Raw genomic sequence first — 19,655 nt, 5'->3', positions numbered from 1 at the left:
CATAGCCTGGTTAGCAAACATGTCCGATACTGGCAGACGATGAGCCTGTGGGTCACAATAGTCTAGTCTCACAGGCCTATGTGCTGGATAAGGTGTACCTTTTCGATTACATAAGGTGTACCTTGCACGTAAGGTGTACCTTGTCGAAGAGCGAATGTCCATTCGTCGCAATGCAACACATTACAGGAAGATGTGTCGATGTGGAAGATGTGTAAATCAGTAAGCCTCTTTACAGTAAGCTGTAACAGTAAGTAAGATTACATGACAGGAGGCCATGACAGTGTAAGTCAATTACAGTAAGTCTATACCGGCCTAGGCGTTGTAACAGTAAGTAAGATTACATGACAGGAGGCCATTACAGTAAGTCCATTACAGTAAGTCCGTACCGGCCTAGGAGTTGTAACAGTAAGTAAGATTACATGACAGGAGGCCATTACAGTAAGTCCATTACAGTAAGTCCGTACCTGCCTTGGCTCCCAAGGGTACATGGTCGATCCACGTTAGATCCATGTCATGGAATTGCCGAGGGAGAGAACCGACGAGAGCCATAACGAGAGTTACACGATACCCCGGAGTCCCCCCTGTTTTGAAATCACGAGACTCGAGCGCCCTCTGACGGCAGCGCATACTCACAAGCTCCGGCAAATAGGTTTACAAGCAAAACGTATGCCACGAGTGCCCTCCGAAGGCTGCCCGAACGACCGGCATGGCAGATTACGACGACGCACAAAACGACCGAAATGCGCCTTCCCAGCGAAGCGCGCAGAATCTCCCGACCTGCAGCACAGCGCTCAGAGGATCGGAGAAGATCGGCTATACCGGCTACCGGCTACCGAGAGAACGTCCCGGATGGATTGTCCATCCATGGCCCGTTCGGCTATACCACCGGCTATACCGGCTACCGAGAGAACGTCCCGGATGGATTGTCCATCCATGGCCCGTTCGGCTATACCGGCTTCCGAGAGAACGGGATTGTCCATCCATGGCCCGTTCGGCCATACCGACTACCGAGAGAACGGGATTGTCCATCCATGGCCCGTTCGGCCATACCGGCTACCGAGAGACGTCCCGGAGGGATTGTATCCATGGCCCGTCCTATTGACTACGCGGCGATACCGGCTATACCGGCTACCGACCCGGAGGGATTGTCCCGGAGGGATTGAGAAAACGTCGAGGTTGAGAAATGGAAAACGTCCCGGATGGATCGGCCATCCATGATGGTCCATCCATGGCCCGGATGGATGGATCGACATCCAAGAGGATGGCCCGGATGGATGGATCGACATCCAAGAGGATGGCCCGGATGGATGGGGCCCGGATGGATGGATCGACATCCTAGAGGATGGCCCGGATGGATGGATCGACATCCAAGAGGATGGCCCGGATGGATGGGGCCCGGATGGATGGATCCACATCCAAGAGGATGGCCCGGATGGATGGATCGACATCGAAGAGGATGGCCCGGATGGATGGGGCCCGGATGGATGGACCATCATCTCACCCCCTCACTCATCCATCCCCCCCCCCCCCCCCCCCCGTTGTGAAGTGTGAGATAACAGCCGCGCACCACGCACCGAAGTCGAGCGACCTTCACAGTCTGGGTCAAAGGGAACGCAATCAGGCAGCGGCCGGGCGAGGAGTCTCGCAGTCTCGAAATGTGTGGAGGCGAGCCAAGAGACGTGTCCTAGAAGCAACAAGCCCAGAGTCAAGGGCGATCCGGCGGGCCGGTACCCACGTGGCTTGCTCAGGAGACGAGGGAGTCGGGCGCAACGCTCAATGTTACCGTGTCAGGGGGTCACCGTGCACCCCCAAATGCCCCGTGCCTTGTCGATTAACGGCATAAGTCCTCGATGTTGGCTAGTCGCCCTCGAAGACCGCCACGTTATGACACGCACTTTCGGGCAGGGGCGGTCAGATTGAGTATTTCTGCTATCTGTAGAGGTACCCAGGTAGACGAACTCAGGTAGACGTACTCTGATGACGCAAGCGCGGGAAGCAGTTAATGGCGCTGTAGAGCAAACGCGTGATTTAGTCGATGACGTCATCAATTGGTTCGGGCGCGTGCGGGCGGGTTTGATGGCGAGTTCCAGCTGAGCGGTATCCCCAGACGGAGTAGAGTAGCACACCGAAATCTATAGCCTCGCGTCCATTGGGCAGCAGCATTCGAGCGGGCTCGAGATTGGTGTACGGAATACGAACCCGGCCGACGAGTGAAATGTATTATCTAGGGCGCACCGCGTACGAGGGAAACCGAAAGTTGAGCTCGGCCCGTTGAACCAGTGCGGCTTCGCCGAGTCGAGAGGGCGAGCACGCCGAGTCGAGAGGGCGAGCATGCTTGGCAGCGATAAACTGCACGACCTGAAGTAGCGTCTCGTTTGTTTAGCTGTCGGGTCAAAGGATCGAATACATATCACGCCCTGAAGTAGCGTCTCGTTTGTTAGCTTTCGGGTCAAAGGATCGAATACATATCACGCCCTGAAGTAGCGTCTCGTTTGTTAGCTTTCGGGTCAAAGGATCGAATACATATCACGCCCTGAAGTAGCGTCTCGTTTGTTTAGCTTTCGGGCCGTGTTTTGTCCGGAGTTTTAGTCATAGTTAGTCATAGAATACATATGGTATACGATCATCTATCATAAGCATAAGCCCGAGTGTCGTGAAAGGCTATGAAGGTCCCGCGCGACGTCCTTAGAAACTCATCCGTGCTGCGGCGAGTCCTCGAATGGTGCCAAGCGAGCCTCCATTGAGGCGATTCCGGGCAGCGGAGTTCGCCGGCCTCGTTGAGTAGCCACATGTAGGTGGGATTTCGACGAGCCGCGATCAGAATCGCCGGCCTCGCAGAGTGGTGCCCGCGAAGGGCGCAGTGCGCGATTTGCGCGTAGGAGATGATTCCACCGAGCAGCGATTGGTCGGGTTGTGCCCGCGATGGGGCAGCGCGCGATTCGCGCGTAGGAGGTGATTCCGACGTGCAGCGATTGGAATCGCCGGCCTCGTAGAGTTGTGCCCGCGTTGGGCGCAGCGTGGCTTCGCGTAGGAGGAGGTGATTCCGAGCAGCGATCGGAGTCGTAGGCCTCACGGAGTAGTGCACGTGACGGGTGCAGCGTGCGGCGTCGCGTGGGAGGAGGTGATTCCGAGCAGCGATCGGAGTCGTAGGCCTCACGGAGTAGTGCACGCGACGGGTGCAGCGTGCGGCGTCGCGTGGGAGGAGGTGATTCTGAGCAGCGATCGGAATCGTAGGCCTCACAGAGTAGTGCACGCGACAGGTGCAGCGCGCGATTCGCGCGGGGAGGTGCTTCCGAGCAGCGATCGGTCGGGCACAGAGTAGTGCACGCGACGGGTGCGGCGTGCGGCGTCGCGTAGGAGGAGGTGATTCCGAGCAGCGATCGGAATCGTAGGCCTCACAGAGTAGTGCACGCGACAGGTGCCGCGCGCGCGATTCGCGCGTGGAGGTGCTTCTGAGCGCGGCATGACAGTCAAGGGAGTCGTGAACACTCGCGTGGTCATCTCATCTCGGGCCAAGGCACGCAAATCAGTTGGTCGGGCCGTCGGCTCCAAGCGGGTCCGTCGTTCCGACGGGGTTTCGGCCGCAGGACGTTGCCCAGTAGCATCGTTCTCCAGGCGTCTTGCCGGAGTCCGTCATGCCTGCTCCGGCGTTCGGGCCTCAGGAGAGCAGTTCGCGTTTTGACGACGCGGTCCCGCAAAAGGCTTGCGAGGTCCCCATCGCATCCGGTCCTTTCGAGGCAGACCGGCGGCGAGAGTAGTCGGAGCTCCGTAGCTGGAGCTAGCTCGACGGGTCCTCCGCCGGTCATTCTTCTCCGAGGTGGGCCTCGCAGGAGCGCGGAGAATGTCGGGAACGCTCGTCTGTGATCTGCGTTCATCCGGCCATCGCAAGACTCGTGTCCCGCCATTTCCGAAGATCATAATTGAAATTAAGTGTTGTGAAAATCAACCAAATCCACAACTCGTCCCATAGATAGGTTTAATTTCAATTTGATCGTAACATCATCCTGTAAAATACACCATGCAACATGTATGTCAGGATCAAGGCATCATATGAGAAAGATTGGATATATCAGTCAATGCAAGCAAGCCTAGAATATAAGTGGGTACGTACCATTCAATTCTGCATGTCATTGTATAAAGTCGCAGGAGTGGCCTCGAGTCGCGGACGTCCCGAGGTCTTATAGACACCGCCCAGTGGTTTAAGTGAGCGTCACACCTGGGTTCAACTTACATTTTCACCACACCAGCTACGTCCGACCCCTCTCTCAAGGGCTCTTGCTGATGTATCCTGGTGAGCAATCACATGTCATCATTTCGAAACATCTCACAAAGTCATCTCAACATTCCATGTTCTTATCTCATTCGGAGTCTACAGGAGATGAAGGAGAATACAGCGAAAGAATAGGCTTCCAAGAGAACAACATCTTCCCAGACATGGTGCACGTCGCGCTCCAAATAAAGCAAGACCTTCTTGACACCCCAGGACATCCCAGCATGTGGCGAGGAATTGGTGAGGAGCATGTGGCACAGGTGATCACAGATAGCCTCGACTTGTTCCTCCGGCTCCTGATTGGAGGCACCGATGTCGTGATTGAGGGTCTGGTGGATGATGGTGACATCAGGCGGAAAGCTTGTAGCATAGCTCAGGACATTGTGTATGCAGTGTCCAACAGTCAGAAACTGACACCAAAGCACATTGGGCTGGGGATGGCTCTTCACCAAGCTACACGATCTGAGGCTCTGCTAGATCTTTTCCATGCCGCCAACCATACCATTGGCATCGACACGGTCAGACGAATCGACACCTCCATAGCAGAGGGTATTCTAGACAAGTTGGCCATGAATGGCAATGTCTACATCCCAGATAACATTGCCATGGGGAGGATGGTCCACTATTCCTGTGACATCATCGGCGTCCTTGAAGCCACACTGGATGGAAAGAATACCTTTCACTGCACACAGATGATGGTGTGGCAGAGAGGACCAGCACCATCAGATGACAGTCCAACAGAAAGGGGGATCGTGAGGTCCAGGGCAATCAAATCTGATGCTCTGATAGCATTTCAAGCTATTGATCAGGCTCGACTACCATCTGGCCAGAGACCCTCACCCTCCTTCAGTGAAGCTAACAAGATAGACATAGATGGCTGGTTCGCCAATGACAAAGAAAGGCCGGAGGCAAGGTTGAAAGACTTAGCGTGGGTTGTCTCCCACTTTCATGAGGTTCATGCAGTTCCAGCATGGAGGGCCTTCAATGAGGCAACCAGTCTCACAGACCCACCCGCAACTACAGCGGGTATGCTGCCAATTCTTCAGGGCCAAGCTGATGACAATGATACCATGACCACTGTCATCAATCGGTTTGCTGGCATTTCAGATCACCTTGGCCTGAAGCATACAATCATCACTGCAGATCAACCATTGTACAGCCGGGGCAAGGAGCTGGTACGGGCCAACCCAGAGTTTGAAAACGTCATTTTCATGATGGGGGGCCTACACTTCTGCTTCAACTTCCTAAAGGCGATTGGGCAACATATGGAGAAAATACCTGTTTTTACCTTTTTTCGGCCTATTTGACCTTGAAAATGACCTTCAAGGTCAAAATCCAGTGACATCCACCCTCATATTTTTGGCCATCCCACAGGCAATTGATTTAGTATGGATGCTTGCTTCGACATGCAACAGAAAATGCTGTAAAAAAAATAACAGAAAATACCTGTTTTTACCTTTTTTCGGCCTATTTGACCTTGAAAATGACCTTCAAGGTCAAAATCCAGGGTGACATCCTCCACCCTCATATTTTTGGACATCCCACAGGCAATTGATTTAGTATGGATGCCTGCTTGGACATGCAACAGAAAATGCTGTAAAAAAAAAAAAGAAGAGAAAATACCTGTTTTTACCCTTTCTTGGTACATTTGACCTTGAAAATGAGCTTCAAGGTGAAAATCCAGGGTGGCATCCACCCACATTTTTATCCACATCCCCCAAGCAATTGATCCAGCATGGATGCCTGCTTTTAACAGGAAATGACACCCAAAGATTTTTTGTGTGACTTGGCTGCTCCACTACTTTACATGCTCAATTTCCAAGTTGAACTCCTGCAAAGCCAAACTCCATCTCATCAACCTCTGATTTTTATTTTTCATTTTTTGAATGAAGGTTAAGGGGTTGTGATCAGTGAAGACTTTTATAGGAAAGGTAGTAGTTCCTAGATACACCTCATAATGCTGAAGAGCAAGCAGAAGAGCAAGGGTCTCTTTTTCCACTGTGGCATAATTTGCCTGGTGTTTGTTAAGCTTTTTGGAATAGTAGCACACTGGGTGATCCACTCCATCCTCATCTTCCTGTAATAGAACTGCCCCAGCCCCCACATCACTTGCATCAATGGCCAACTTGAAAGGTGCTTGAAAATCCGGGGCTGCTAGGACAGGAGAGCTCATTAATATCGCTTTGACGTGGGCAAAGGCAGCCTGACATTTTTCATCCCAAACAAAATAGGTCTCTTTCCTTAGCAAATTCGTTGAAGGGGCTACCACATCAGAAAAATTCCTGCAGAACCGCCGGTACCAACCAGCCATACCCAAGAATCTCATAAGCTCCTTCTTCCCTTTTGGAACTTGGAAGCGATCAATGGCTTCTATCTTGGCTGTCACCGGTTGCACCTGACCTTGACCTACTACATGGCCAAGGAACACCACCTGTGCTTTTACAAACTCACTCTTAGATAAGTTGATGGTCAACCCTGCCTCGGTCAATTTCTTGAAAAATGCATGAATTTGTTTAATATGATCTTCCATGGTCATGGTGTGTATGATGACATCATCCAGATAAGCCTCCAACCCCTCAAAGTCTGCAATAAGCTTATTAATCAGCCGTTGAAATGTAGCAGGCCCGTTTTTCAATCCAAAGGGAAGAACCTTGTACTGATACAACCCATTTGGTGTGACTAAACCCGAGATTTCCTTGGCTCTATCAGTAAGAGGAATCTGCCAATACCCTTTCAGCAAGTCAAATTTAGTTACAAATTTAGCTGGACCTATTCTATCAATACAGTCATCAATCCTCGGGATGGGATATGAGTTGGTCATGGTCACTGCATTAACCCGTTTTAAATCCATACAACAGCGAAAACTGCCATCGGATTTTGGAACCAACACACATGGTGAGCTCCATTCACTGCTGCTTGGTTTGATGATGTCATTCTCCAACATATACTGAACCTCCTTCCGAAGATACTCCATCTTCACAGGGTTCATCCGATAGGGGTGTTGCTTCACAGGAGTGGCTTCCCCCACCTCAATATCATGATATACCAAGTCAGTACGACCATGTACATCTGTGAACAAATGTGCAAACTCAAAAATTAGGCTGGATAATTGTCCTTGCTGTTCCCTCGTCAAATGAGCTAATTTCTCATCTAAATGACTCAACACTTCCGTGTTCGTCAATCTGGGACAAGCCTGGTCATCAAAGTTATCAAACTTCACACCGGCCTCAACCTCTGGATTCTCTTGCTCCCCGACTACAGGTGAGACAGGAACCATTTTCTTCACAGGCTTCCTCTCATAATATTTCTTCAGTCGGTTGACATGACACGCAGCCGCTTTTTCCATCGGTCGAGAGTTGTCACCACGTAATCTGTTTCATTAACCCTCCTTTCGATTGCATAGGGACCAAAATATGAAAGCCTGTAGTGGCTGACCTGGAACAGGAAGCAACACTAACACTCGGTCCTCAGGACTGAAATTTGTTATCTGAGATTTCTTGTCATGTCTCACTTTCATTTTATCCTGTGTCACTTTCAAGTTTCTTCTCGCAGCTTCACAAGCCTTTGCCAATCTGTGCCTAACCGTTGACACATACTCCACCACTGTTGACTGTGACTCCTCCTGTAGCCACTGTTCTTTCACCAATTTCAATGGTCCTCGCACTGCGTGTCCAAACACAAGTTCAAAAGGACTGAACCCCAATGACTCCTGAACAGATTCCCTCATAGCAAACAACAATAATGGTATTCCTTCATCCCAATCCTTGTCACATTCCAAAAAAATACATTCTGATCATATTCTTCAATGTCTGGTGAAACCTTTCCAAGGCCCCTTGGCTCTCAGGATGGTAAGTACTTGATCTTAGTTGCTCCACTCCCAACAGGTGTACCACTTGCTGAAAAAGTGTTGACATGAAATTGGAACCCTGATCAGACTGGATGACCTGAGGTAGGCCAACCAAAGTGAAAAATTTAATCAAGGCCTTTGCAATAACTGCCGCAGTAATTTTTCTAAGAGGCACTGCCTCTGGGAACCTTGTGGAAGCGCACATGATGGTCAGCAAATACTGATGTCCAGCCTTAGTTTTAGGTAAAGGGCCGACACAGTCAATAATGACACGGCTGAATGGCTCTTCAAAAGCGGGAATTGGTTTTAAAGGTGCGGATGGGACTTTCTGATTAGGTTTTCCCACCAGCTGGCAAGAGTGGCAAGATTTACAGAACTCCGCCACATCACGTCGCAATCCTGGCCAGAAAAAATGTACCAATATTCTGTCACATGTCTTGTTCACTCCAAGGTGTCCGGCCATAGGTGTCTCATGCGCTAAACTCAATATCTCCTTCCAGTACGGCGGTGGCACCACAATTTGGTAATGAACTTTCCACTCGTCGTTTGCTGGCACCTCTGGTGGTCTCCATTTTCTCATGAGTATTTCCCCTTTCATGAAGTAACCAACAGGTATCTTCATAGCCTCTTCCTCTATAACGGCTTTATCAATCAAACTCCGGATCTCCGAGTTGTTCTTCAACAAGTGTCTTTCGGACCAGCACCGTTTGTTCAACCTCGTTCCCAGATGTCTCCGACGGACACTCCATTTCCTCTTTTGTTCCAGATGCCACCTTTTCCTTAAGTTCCTTGATGTCACTCCCTTTCCTATTACCTCTTTCAGAATTTTCCTCCAATACCTCTAAGGAACCCAAATCCACATCGCCTTCCTTCTCCTTCTCTTCAGAGCGCTTCCTACCCATAGCACGAGTCACTGCACAGGATGGAAAGATACCCGGAATCTCCTGCTCTAACTGTGCGGTGTTATTTTCCATACTCGGCTTTTCAACCAACATCGGATTACCAGAAACTCGACCACCGGCCAAATCATACCCGATAATAAAAGATATTCCCTCTACAGGAAGAGTGGCTTGTAAACCTATGGTGACCGGTCCTGACACCAAATCAGACTTCAAATGGATGACATGAAGAGGAGCTTTAACATAGCCACCAACCCCCTGTAAAAGAACACTAACACCAGTTGCCGTCTTCTCTGACAATGGCAAAATGCCCTCAAGCATCAAAGATTGATGTGCTCCTGTGTCCCTCAATACCCAAACAGGTCTCCAGTTCGTTCAGTCTCCATCCAGTGACACAAACCCCTCTGAAATAAAAGGTTTGTAACCCTCTTGAACAAGGTCGTTCTGTGATGCCGTAACTTTGGCATGGGAACCTTCACAAGGCACTGTCCTCCAAGGACGATTTCTCGCATTGGCCAATGCATTCGGAGTTGCACTCGTTTGACTCCGCTCCTGATTTTTCCTTTTCAGGGCGTAACATTGGGACACCAAATGCCCAGGTTTCTTGCAAAAAGCGCAAGTAGGCCTGGAGGAAAAAAACTCGTGGTCTGCCTCGGGCCCCCCGGAAGATAGGTCTGTCTTGGAACTGTAGTCTTCTGACCCCTAAAAGTCACGGTATCAGATTTGTCCCCATAGTCCTCTCTCGGCCGCCTCCATGAAAATCTGTTCTCCGAACCTGATTTACCATAACTCCCCTGGCTAACTCGAGGCGAGAAGTTAGGTTTGTGGAACCCCATCCTGTGTGTCAAGGCATAGTCGTCTGCCACTGTTGCTGCCTCATACAACTCTGGTACTTTCTTCTCATCCAGATGTACTTTAATGTCCACGTGGACACACTGTTTGAATTCCTCCACCAAAATCAATTGTCGTAACAGGTTGAAGTCTTTCCCAATCTCCTTCGAGTCACACCACCTATCAAACATGGTTTCCTTCATTCTGGCAAACTCCACATGGGTCTCACTCTCCCTCTTCCTGGCATTCCTGAATTTTTGCCGGTAAGCTTCAGGGACCAATTCATAGGCTTTGAGAATGGCTTTCTTCACTATCTCATAATCTGCACATTGGTCAATCGGTAAAGCTGAAAATATATCTTGAGCTTTACCCACCAGAACACTTTGCACTAACATAGTCCAGGACCCCACAGGCCATTTTAGCATTTGAGCCACTTTCTCAAAATGTAAAAAAAAACTTGGCTACCTCCTTTTCATTGAAGGGTGGAACCAGCCTCACATGCCTACCAACATCCCAAGAGTTCTCACTAGTTGTCGAACTAGCTGGCATGGATACTACTTCTCTCCGTTCTCCCAGTAATTCCAGCTCCTTGAGTTCAAGTTCCTTCTGATACTCCATGTCACGTTCCTTTAACTCCCTTTCGGCTCTCCTTTCCTCTGCCCTTTCCTCTGCTCTTCTTTCTTCTTCAGCTCTCCTTTCCTCTGCTCTTCTCTCCTCGAGTTCCTTTTCAGCTCTCCTTTCCTCTGCTCTTCTTTCCTCGAGTTCTCGTTCCTGTTCTGCTCTGTCCTTTGCTCGTCTTTCCATTCCAACTCTTTTAACCTTTCCTGGCTCTGCAGTTGCATCTCCATTTTCCGGAGCTCCACATTTCCTTTCTCCTCGGGTAACCAATCCAAGGCAACCTCTTCCCATGTTCCTTGTCCCACGAGAGACTCCACCACCAATGTCTGAATCTCAGCTTTCTTCATACTAACTCAGACCTCCAAGTTAAAATATTTGGCGAACATCATGAGTTCCGATCTTTTTAACGCCTGGAACTGTGCCTCATTAGGGGACGCCGCAAGCTTTTCTGCGTCAAACACCATGGTGACTGTCAGTCAGCACCTGTTAACCTTCACACCAAAAAAATTCAATTTTTTGAAAAATTTGGGAATGTTAGAAAATTCCAAATTTGGGAATTTTGGGAATGTTAGGGAATTCTATCCTGGACGAGCCTCTCGCAATTTCTGTTACGTGCTCCTCCCCAAACCCCGGTCACGGTGTACCTCCGAGCCCCGAGAGGAGTCACGGCAGAAAGATGTGTTATTCTGTATGTCAAAGATCAATGGTGAAACCACACTACTTAGGCAGTTAAGACCGAAAGATATGGCGTATCGTTCATTTTTTCAGGAAAGCACCAAATTTGGCACAGATGTAGTATGGACCTATACAATTGTTTTCCTGAGGGGCACCCAAAAATTCAGAACCCCTGGTGGCCGCCATTTTGAATTTCAACATGACCGCCCTCTGTGACCTATTTCCCTCAATAACTTCTATACTATGAGCGATAACACCACAGTTCCAGTGTCTTACCCCATGTTTTCATGTTCTCTGAATCCAATGGGATCAATTGCATAAAGATTGGCATCCATCATCTTTAATTTCAAGATGGCCGCCATGGTGTTTCCATTTTCCTTGAATCTCTCATCGTATTTTGGGGAGAATTTCAATTCCAAGTGATACACATTGTTTTATTGGTCTCTGATAACAATGAAATGGTATTAATTAATCAAAGTTACACACAGTTGCAGTTTTAACTTAAAATATTGTGGGCACTTGAAAGGTGGAGGCTCTCGCACAGACGCGTAGTACTACAAGCACTGTCCATCGCAGTCACACAGTGATGTGCAGGGCAGATTTGCCCTGGAGCATTTACAGTTGCCTTTACAGGCCGACTTACAATGGCAGCTTGTAAGCTCTGAACATGCCTCCTGTATCAGAGGTATTGTGGTCCAAATTGGTGTCCAAGAAGTCCCTGTTTTCATCTAGCCCCAATCAGCTGGTGATGGAAGTTCTGGGTAGGGCACAAGTGCCTGACTCCATACGTGTCCAGCCTGAAAACATGCACGTTTTAGGTGTTGTTCGAAGGCGTCTGCTGTTGGGGGAATGTGATCAATTGTTCTTGCCTTCTTCGTGAACAAGTGTCGGCGCATGTCATTCACTGTCTTTATCTCGGTAGTCCGGTCATAGAGGATGGCAACATATCTTTCTATGCTCTGTAGTTCCATAGTAATAGCGTCCACAGATGGCCTATAAGCGAGAGCATGAAAGGTCTGCGTGATGCTGGGGTATGCCTCCCAAGCCTTCCAGGCTGTCTTTTCCCCAATTTGGGCAAAAAATGACGATCGCAGCCAGTGAAGGCATGAAATAATGGCAAAGACTCGGACTTCCTGCGGCCAAGGCCGGTGGCAATTTTATGGATGGCAAGGTAGCGGTAGCTTTTACCAGTGCCAATGGCAATCCAGAGTTCCTCCACACCGTGTGACTGGTAGGTAAAGTAGTGTGCTATTGCCAAGCCCACAATATCAGAATCTACAGTTCGAATCGATACCCGTTTTCTCCCCTTTTTCACGGCATCCAGGACATTTTTTTGGATTTTTTGAATTTTCGGGCGCCCCTCAGGAAAACAATTGTGTCGGTCCATGCTACATCTGTGCCAAATTTGGTGCTTTCCTGAAAAAATGAACGATGCTTCCTCTTAACTGCCCAACTACACCAATTGTTACCAACAAACAAGTATTGTATGAAGGTCACACAAGAATAACAGTACAATAACAATATTAATCAATTGTACAACCAATATATCATTCCTATGATGGTACCATCAGTTTCGTACAATATAACTCACTGTGCTCCAAGTGAGCGAAAATAACATTCCCAATGTCTCTGTCCGGCTTCAAGCCAAAGTCGATCCACTCCAGTGATCGTCACAACGATGTTGTATCGAGACCAAAATCCCGTTCGGTTGACAGTCACACTGCCAAAGATAGGCAAAAGTGTCCTCAAGAGGCGGCTGGGAAATCACACCTTCGGATATGGACGTTCAACGGCTCCCAATCGGCGAACCGCAAATTCATACTCAAAATCCACGTTACACACACACACACACACACCAGGTTAACGTCTGGATGCGGTGAAAAGGTTGAAGCGAGGTGAAAAACCTGGAGCGATGCGAAAATCCAGCGCGAGGCAAAATGGCCAATGGTCCGTACACGAGACATAACGGCACTCTAATGATTCTCTTCGGAATCAACCGCAAAACCTGTCATGCGGGTTTATCTGTCACAGCGATAACAACTGTCGCAGGAATCCCTTTCCCAGGAAACTCCATAGTTCACTAGTGACCCCCGTTCGCCAGCGTTTGCTCCAGACCTCCAAGTAGCTCGGCTCCTTCTCCGACCTTACTAGCTCCGCCTCTTCTTCCTCTTTTTCTTTCCTCTTCGTCCGGTTCCCGATCCGGTTTCCGGTTTCTTTTAAAACACTAACTTTTTTACCTTTTGAAAACAGTAATCTCTATTTCACTTAAACGATAACAATAATAGTATATGCAACCAAAAATATTTACAGTAGATGAGAACCACAACGGAAGTGATGAATCCGTAACAGGGGAAAGGGGCGGGGAGGGGGGGGGGGGTGGGGCGGGATGAGGAAGTGAAAAGATACTGCTTTTCACAGCAATCTTACAATCACTGTTGTCTTTGGATCTTTCCTGAACATTTCCTTAGCTGCCAACACTTCGTCCATGGAACTGCAACTGAAGTAGAATGGGTAGAACGCTCCAGCCATCACCACCTGATCAAACAAGATGTCGCAATGAGGTTTTATTTCACCATGCAAGGAAGGTCGGCAAATGATTTGGTGTTTCACAAACTATATTCTTTTTATTTATTTAGTTATTAAAAAAAAAATATATATATATATATACATTTTTGTATACAAAGTCGAGGCTCATGTAAGATAGCTGACATTAAACACAAAAATCATAAACTGGCACTTAAAACATGTAATAAAGGGAGTGGGAGACAAGATGCGGAGATAGAGGGAAGCACACACGCACAACAGTAGAGAACAGGAACATCGGGAGATCTGTGGAAGGGAGAGTGCTGGAGGAGGGAGGGAGTGGGCAGGGGAAGGGGTACACGGTATAAAACAAATTGACACAACTAGGTATTTCAGAAATGAAGTCGGAGATTGAAAGAGGTGGATTTAGGGTGTATTAACAGGGGTAGAAAAGATCAATGTTTTGCAAGGGGGAAGATAAGATAAGGTGGCTTACAGCTGTTTTAAATACCTGGAGGGAGGAGTGGGATTGAAGAGAGGGAGGGAGTTTGTTCCAGAGGCAAGAGAAAAGAGGAATGAAAGAGTGAAGGTGAGTAAAGAGTCTTGATTTTGGCAGTTTCACCAGAAGAGGGTTGCTGGCAGATCTTGTGCGACCTGAAGGAATATTTGGGGGACAGAGCACAGACAGAGCTGGGGGAGCGAGGACGGAGAGGAGCAGGTATAAGACAGAAAGACAACCAACCTGCCTGCAGTGAGAAAGTGAAAGGTCCTCAGAATCAGCTTCATCGCAGGAGACACCAACGATAATGAAATCTTTAGTTTCTACAGCGTGAAGCTGAGCTAGTTGTATGGCAGGAGCACCAGCCCAGAGGGGAGAGCAGGACTCCATCAAGCTGCGGATGAAAGCATTGTATATCGTGAGGAGCTCAGAGGTGCCAAGGAAGTACTTCGCACGATGGAGGATGCCCAGTCAGCGACTGGCTTTGGAGGCCAGCTTGGAAATGTGGTTTTCCCAGGAAATATCATGGCTGATAGTGAGACCGAAGAATTTGAGTGACAGAACTTCTCTGAGAGGGTTGTTGAGAAAGTCGATGGGAGGGTTGTCCAGTCGGTCTTTTCGGAGAGACATAGTGAGTGTGAGATTTGACAGGATTGAAACACATGTTCCACTTGTTTGACTAGTTTGTGTTTTTGTCCAGGTCCGCAGAGAGTGAATAGGCTGCAGACTGCTGATCTGAGGGATGAGATATGGAGCAGCAGAGAGTGGAGTCATCAGCAAAGAGATAGAGAGGATTTTCAAGAGAGTCGGAGAGATCATTGATGAAAACCAGAAAAAGCTCAGGGCCCAGAACACTGCCTTGGGGAACTCCAGCTTGAACAGGAAGGGGAGATGAGAGAAATCCATTCAGGGCCACACGTTGACTGCGACTGGAAAGGAAGTGCTTGGCATGTGTGGAGATTTCTGTGGACATGATAAGAGGAGAGTTTGGTGAGCAGGGTGGGGTGTCAGACCATATCGAAGGCACGAGATATGTCACGGGAGACGGTCCTGATTTCGTGTTTGCCATTGAGGACCTCCATCCATTGTTGAGACAGCAGAAGCATGTCCAGAGTGGAGTGACCTGGTCTGAATTCAAATTGATAATCTGAGATCAAGCCATTGGAGAAGAGAAAGGATTAAATATTAAAAGCAATGATGGATTTCATGACCTTGCTGATGATTGGGAGCAGGCTGATTGGTCTATCGTTGCAAGGATCTGTTTTTTCACCTTTTTCTGCAAAGTGGTAATGTTGGCTGATTTCCAAGCTGATGGCAGATTACCTTGAGGAAAAGCGAGGGTGAAGAGAACAGAGAGAGGGTGAGAGTTAAGAGTGGCAGAGCAGGATTTTAGGACCCGTAGGCTGATTCCGTCTGGTCCAGTTGAAGAATCCGAGTCGAGGTTTGAGAGAAACTACTCCACCTTGTCTGCACAGAAGGGCACAGAATCCAGGAGCAGCTGCGTACGACTGGGTATGGTGGGTACAGAGAGACAGGTTTGGAACACAAAATTTTGAGGTAAACACAGAGTTTAGGCAATCGGCTTTTTCATGGGCAGTGTCAGCTGTGCAACCATTTGAGGTAAGGGAGGGGATGTAAGGGGAAGAAACACCAGAAACAGATTTGACCAGATGCCACCAGGATTTGGAAGTGGGAGACAGGTATGAGAGTTAAGTCTTGAGATTAGAGAGATATTGTTTCATGGCTCTCCTCCTGAGGGTAGACACACACTTGTTCCGAGCTCTGTGAAAGAAACAGAGATTGCCTTCAGTTGGATTTGCCTTCCATGAGGCAAAGGCAAGTTGTTTCAGGGCAACTGCCTCACCACGAGATTCTGTGTAACATGGAAGGGAGCAAGAGTCTGAAGGTTTGACAACTGAAGACGAGATGGGATAAATCTGTGCATGAGAGAGCAATTTTCTTCGGAAGAATTCCCAGGATGGGTTGATGTCAGAGGCAGTATAGATGGGAGACCAGTCCAGATGTTTGATGGCTGCTTGAAGACCGTGCCAGTCGGCTTGAGTGAAATACCAGACACGTCGGCGCTGAGGAGGCTCTCTGAGAACGGCCAGAGAGATGTCCACTTTAACAAGTAAATGATCAGATGAACCGATTAGAGCAGAAGAACAGCAGACATTTGCAGGGAAGTTAGTCATAACCAAGTCTAGAAGAGATGATGTACCGTTGACTGAGATCCGGGTCGGGAAATTGACAGACTGTGTCAGTCCCAAAGAGTCGCAGAAGTCCCTTGCTGAGGTGCCTTGGCTGGTGTGAGAAGAACCCACGCCCAACCAGCTGGCATGAGGACAGCTGAAGTCACCACATACGAGGAAGAGAGAGTTGGGATGAGTGGATAGAAGTTGGTCCATGTTGTCAGACAGCGAGATGTAAATGGAGTCATCACTGCTTCGTGGACGGTACAGGACACGGTAGCACAGAGGAAGCCGTAGCGAGAGGTACTCCTGGGGGTGGGGTGGAGAGAGGACAGTGCAAGGAGAGTGAGGAAGAGAGTTTTTGATAAAGATAGCAACCCCACCACCCGGACGAGGCTCAGGTCTACCCTACCGGAGGAGGGAGTAACCAGGGAGAGAAATTAAAGAATCAGAGACGTCTTGAAGGAGGAAAGTTTCTGTAAAGCAGATTGTCTTGTTTGTCTGAAGCAGCCTGTATGGAGAGATCAGTCAGGTTTGAGTGAACGCCCCGGATGTTTGAGGTCCATACCGTTAAGGAAGAGGGTGGGGGAGGGGGAGGGGGAGCATCGGATGCAAGACAAGGGAGGGGAGGGGGAGGTAGGGAGAGCTGCTGACTGTCGGAGATTGCAGTACAGCTCGGAGAAGGTGAAGGATGAGGACAAAAGTTTTGATGGTGATGGGGTGAGGCACAGTGATGAGTTGTTTGAGGGGTGGTAGAGTGAAGTAGAAGGATGGAGGATGTGGAGGTATGAGTTGGAAGGGAGAGGAAGTGGGGAGGAGGCAGCTTTGAGGAGGAGGGGTGAGAGGGGAGAATTGAAAAAAAATGGTGAGGGTGGAGTTTTGAAGGGATGGGGTGAGGGGTTTGAAAGTTTTGAAAGATAAAAAAAAAAAAAAAAAATAGAACATTTATTACACTGGGTTTCTTGAGATATTCAAATCAGAGATCCGTTTGCAAAAGTTTGAGGAGGGTGGAATGAAAGTTTAGAAAATGAAGAAAGAAAGAACCGTACGAGATAGATTTTTTTTTTGTGATGGAAAGATTTAATGAGCACATTGATTACAGCCTTTGGGACAGGAAGAAAAAAAGCAAGTTGTAATGCACAAATGAATACAACATGGAAGGGGTGAGTTTAAACATTTTAAAGCAAAACCGTGAACAGTCAAGGAAATTCCTGAAATGCAGATGAATAGGAGATTAAGAAGCCAGGAGAGCAGAGTGAAGGAACCGGGAGGTGTACAAGCAATTTGTCCGTACGGAATGATGAGGCAACCTTTTTATTAGGTCCTTTAATGGCCAAACTATTCGTTAATATATAAATATATATATATATATATATATATATATATATATATATTGTTGCGGATTTGAGAATCCTGTGTTTTTTTTTTGTATTGTTGTAAGTGTCATGAGAATTGTTTTAAATATCACCCTCCGAGTGTAAAGGTCACAGGTCGTCCTCCTAGTTACTCCATATACATACACGTAGCAAAACATATACCCTCTTAAATAGTTATCTCCTTATTCTATGTAGTTGAAGGCTCTGTTCCCACGAGTTGACACTGCATTGCATCAGATGACATAAGGTAGAATCCCCTGTCTAGTGCGAAGCCTCAATTGCCAACTGCAATTGCCTCCATTGAGCACGCGGTCGGTTCAGAGAAGAAAGGCGTGTCTCCACCTCGTCATCAAAGGGTGGAGCCAGGAGAGCCCTTGCCGACCAACCAAACACCAGGGGTTTGGCTTGAGAGGGCGGAGGGAGAACGATCAGGGAGGTTCGCGAAGGTTCGAGGGTGTGGTCTATATAACCCGCGGTGGGACGCCCCCACAGAAGATGAGCCCTTGGAGAGCACGCGACGCACCCCACCTGAGCCGAGTTGAGGAGGGAGATAGGAGCACCGGAGCTGAACCACAGCAGCTTTGATTTCTGAACCACCGCAGCTTTGAACAAACCGGAGCTGAACCAACAGGAGTTTTGGCCACAGCAGTTTTAAGCGTCGAAAGCGGTTTTCGGCCGCGGCTACAAAGCGACGCCGCCGTGCGAACACGCCTGTGGTGGGGCGGCGGCTGCTCACTCCCGGCCCAACCCTTCTCCTGCTCCAGCTGAACCTTCCTCTCCTTCCTGCCATTCCTGTCATCCATCCATTCGTGTGAGTCTGACCGTAGTCTGTCTTTTGTCTTGTCCTGGGGTTAAGTAAGACTGTTTAAGTAAGTTAATAACTGCACTGTCTTCTGGTTCTTCCATCCTTCTGTCTTTATTTTATTATCCTTCCTTCTCCTTGGTTTCTTTAATTGTGTAAATAGTTAGTAATAAATCATATTTGTTCTTCCTACCTTGCCTTCTTTCCTTTAAATCCGTTTCGTCCTTGTCTTTTCCCTCATTGAATACCTGTGGCACGATTTGGCCAACGTTAGGAATTGGGTCAGTTCTTGTTAATAGTTCGTGCCGCGGTTGCTAAACCGCTCGGCAATTAACATCTGTCCGCGGTCGCGAACGGGGTTGCGCTCCTGCCTCTCCGGAGGGAGCTGTGCAGCGTCAGGACTCACGTCGGTCAGTCACGAACAAGGGGACTAATCCCCCCTTCTTAAGGGGAAGAAGGCCGACGTAGAAATCCGCAACATTTGGTGTTGGGAGCGAGATTCGGACCTGAAGCGCGCTTAGCGCGCTCAAATTACGAGTGGCCCACAATTTTATTTTAGCATCCTAAATTTAAAATCGTGCCATGGATGGTCAAGGCGATCGGATGCCGGTGGGAGAGTTAGAGGGTTTAGAGTCGACCCAGGACCCCAGGGAAATGTATGTGGGGGAAATGGAGGAGGAGAGAAATGAGGCTGTGGTTGAGGGGTATCAGGTGCGCAAGATGGCGCCCTCGCGCACATGGTTGCAGAGGCACAAAATGGCGGCGCTGCGCTAGCCGCGCCCGTGGCGCAAGTGGGAGGGATAGACGTGCAAGCCCACATTGCGTAGCTGCAGGCCGCCGTGCAAATGGGGATGGGAGAACAATTGGAATGAATGGAAAACAGAATGAGGGCTGATAGTGAGCAATTGGGGGCAATGAGGGACGAAGCAAGGGGTACTAGTGCCCAAATTGGGAAGTTAGACAGCATATTTGGGGGATTAGAAAACCAAATCAGGAAATTGAGAAATGATATTGGAAGCCAAATCGGGGGGCTCGAAGGTAAATTGGGGGGCCAACTAAAGAACATGGGTAATCAAATTTGGGAAATGAAGGAGGGGTTAACGGGGCTGGAAAATAGAATGGC

At 48.6% G+C, this 19,655-nt stretch overlaps 1 protein-coding gene across 1 annotated transcript in view; it reads right to left on the bottom strand.

The window, feature by feature from the left end:
• Positions 1-19,655, bottom strand: part of LOC137436891 (ATP-dependent RNA helicase TDRD9) — a 504,026-nt gene that overhangs the window by 155,113 nt on the left and 329,258 nt on the right. Inside the window, 1 exon segment of the mRNA XM_078787098.1 lies at positions 13,568-13,675. Within this exon segment, the coding sequence (XP_078643224.1) occupies positions 13,568-13,675 (108 nt within the window).

This window comes from Myxine glutinosa, chromosome 11 (assembly GCF_964187855.1).
Source record: "Myxine glutinosa chromosome 11, kmMyxGlut1.1, whole genome shotgun sequence".
NCBI lineage: Eukaryota > Metazoa > Chordata > Myxini > Myxiniformes > Myxinidae > Myxine > Myxine glutinosa.
This window is presented reverse-complemented; position numbering and strand designations above follow the sequence as displayed.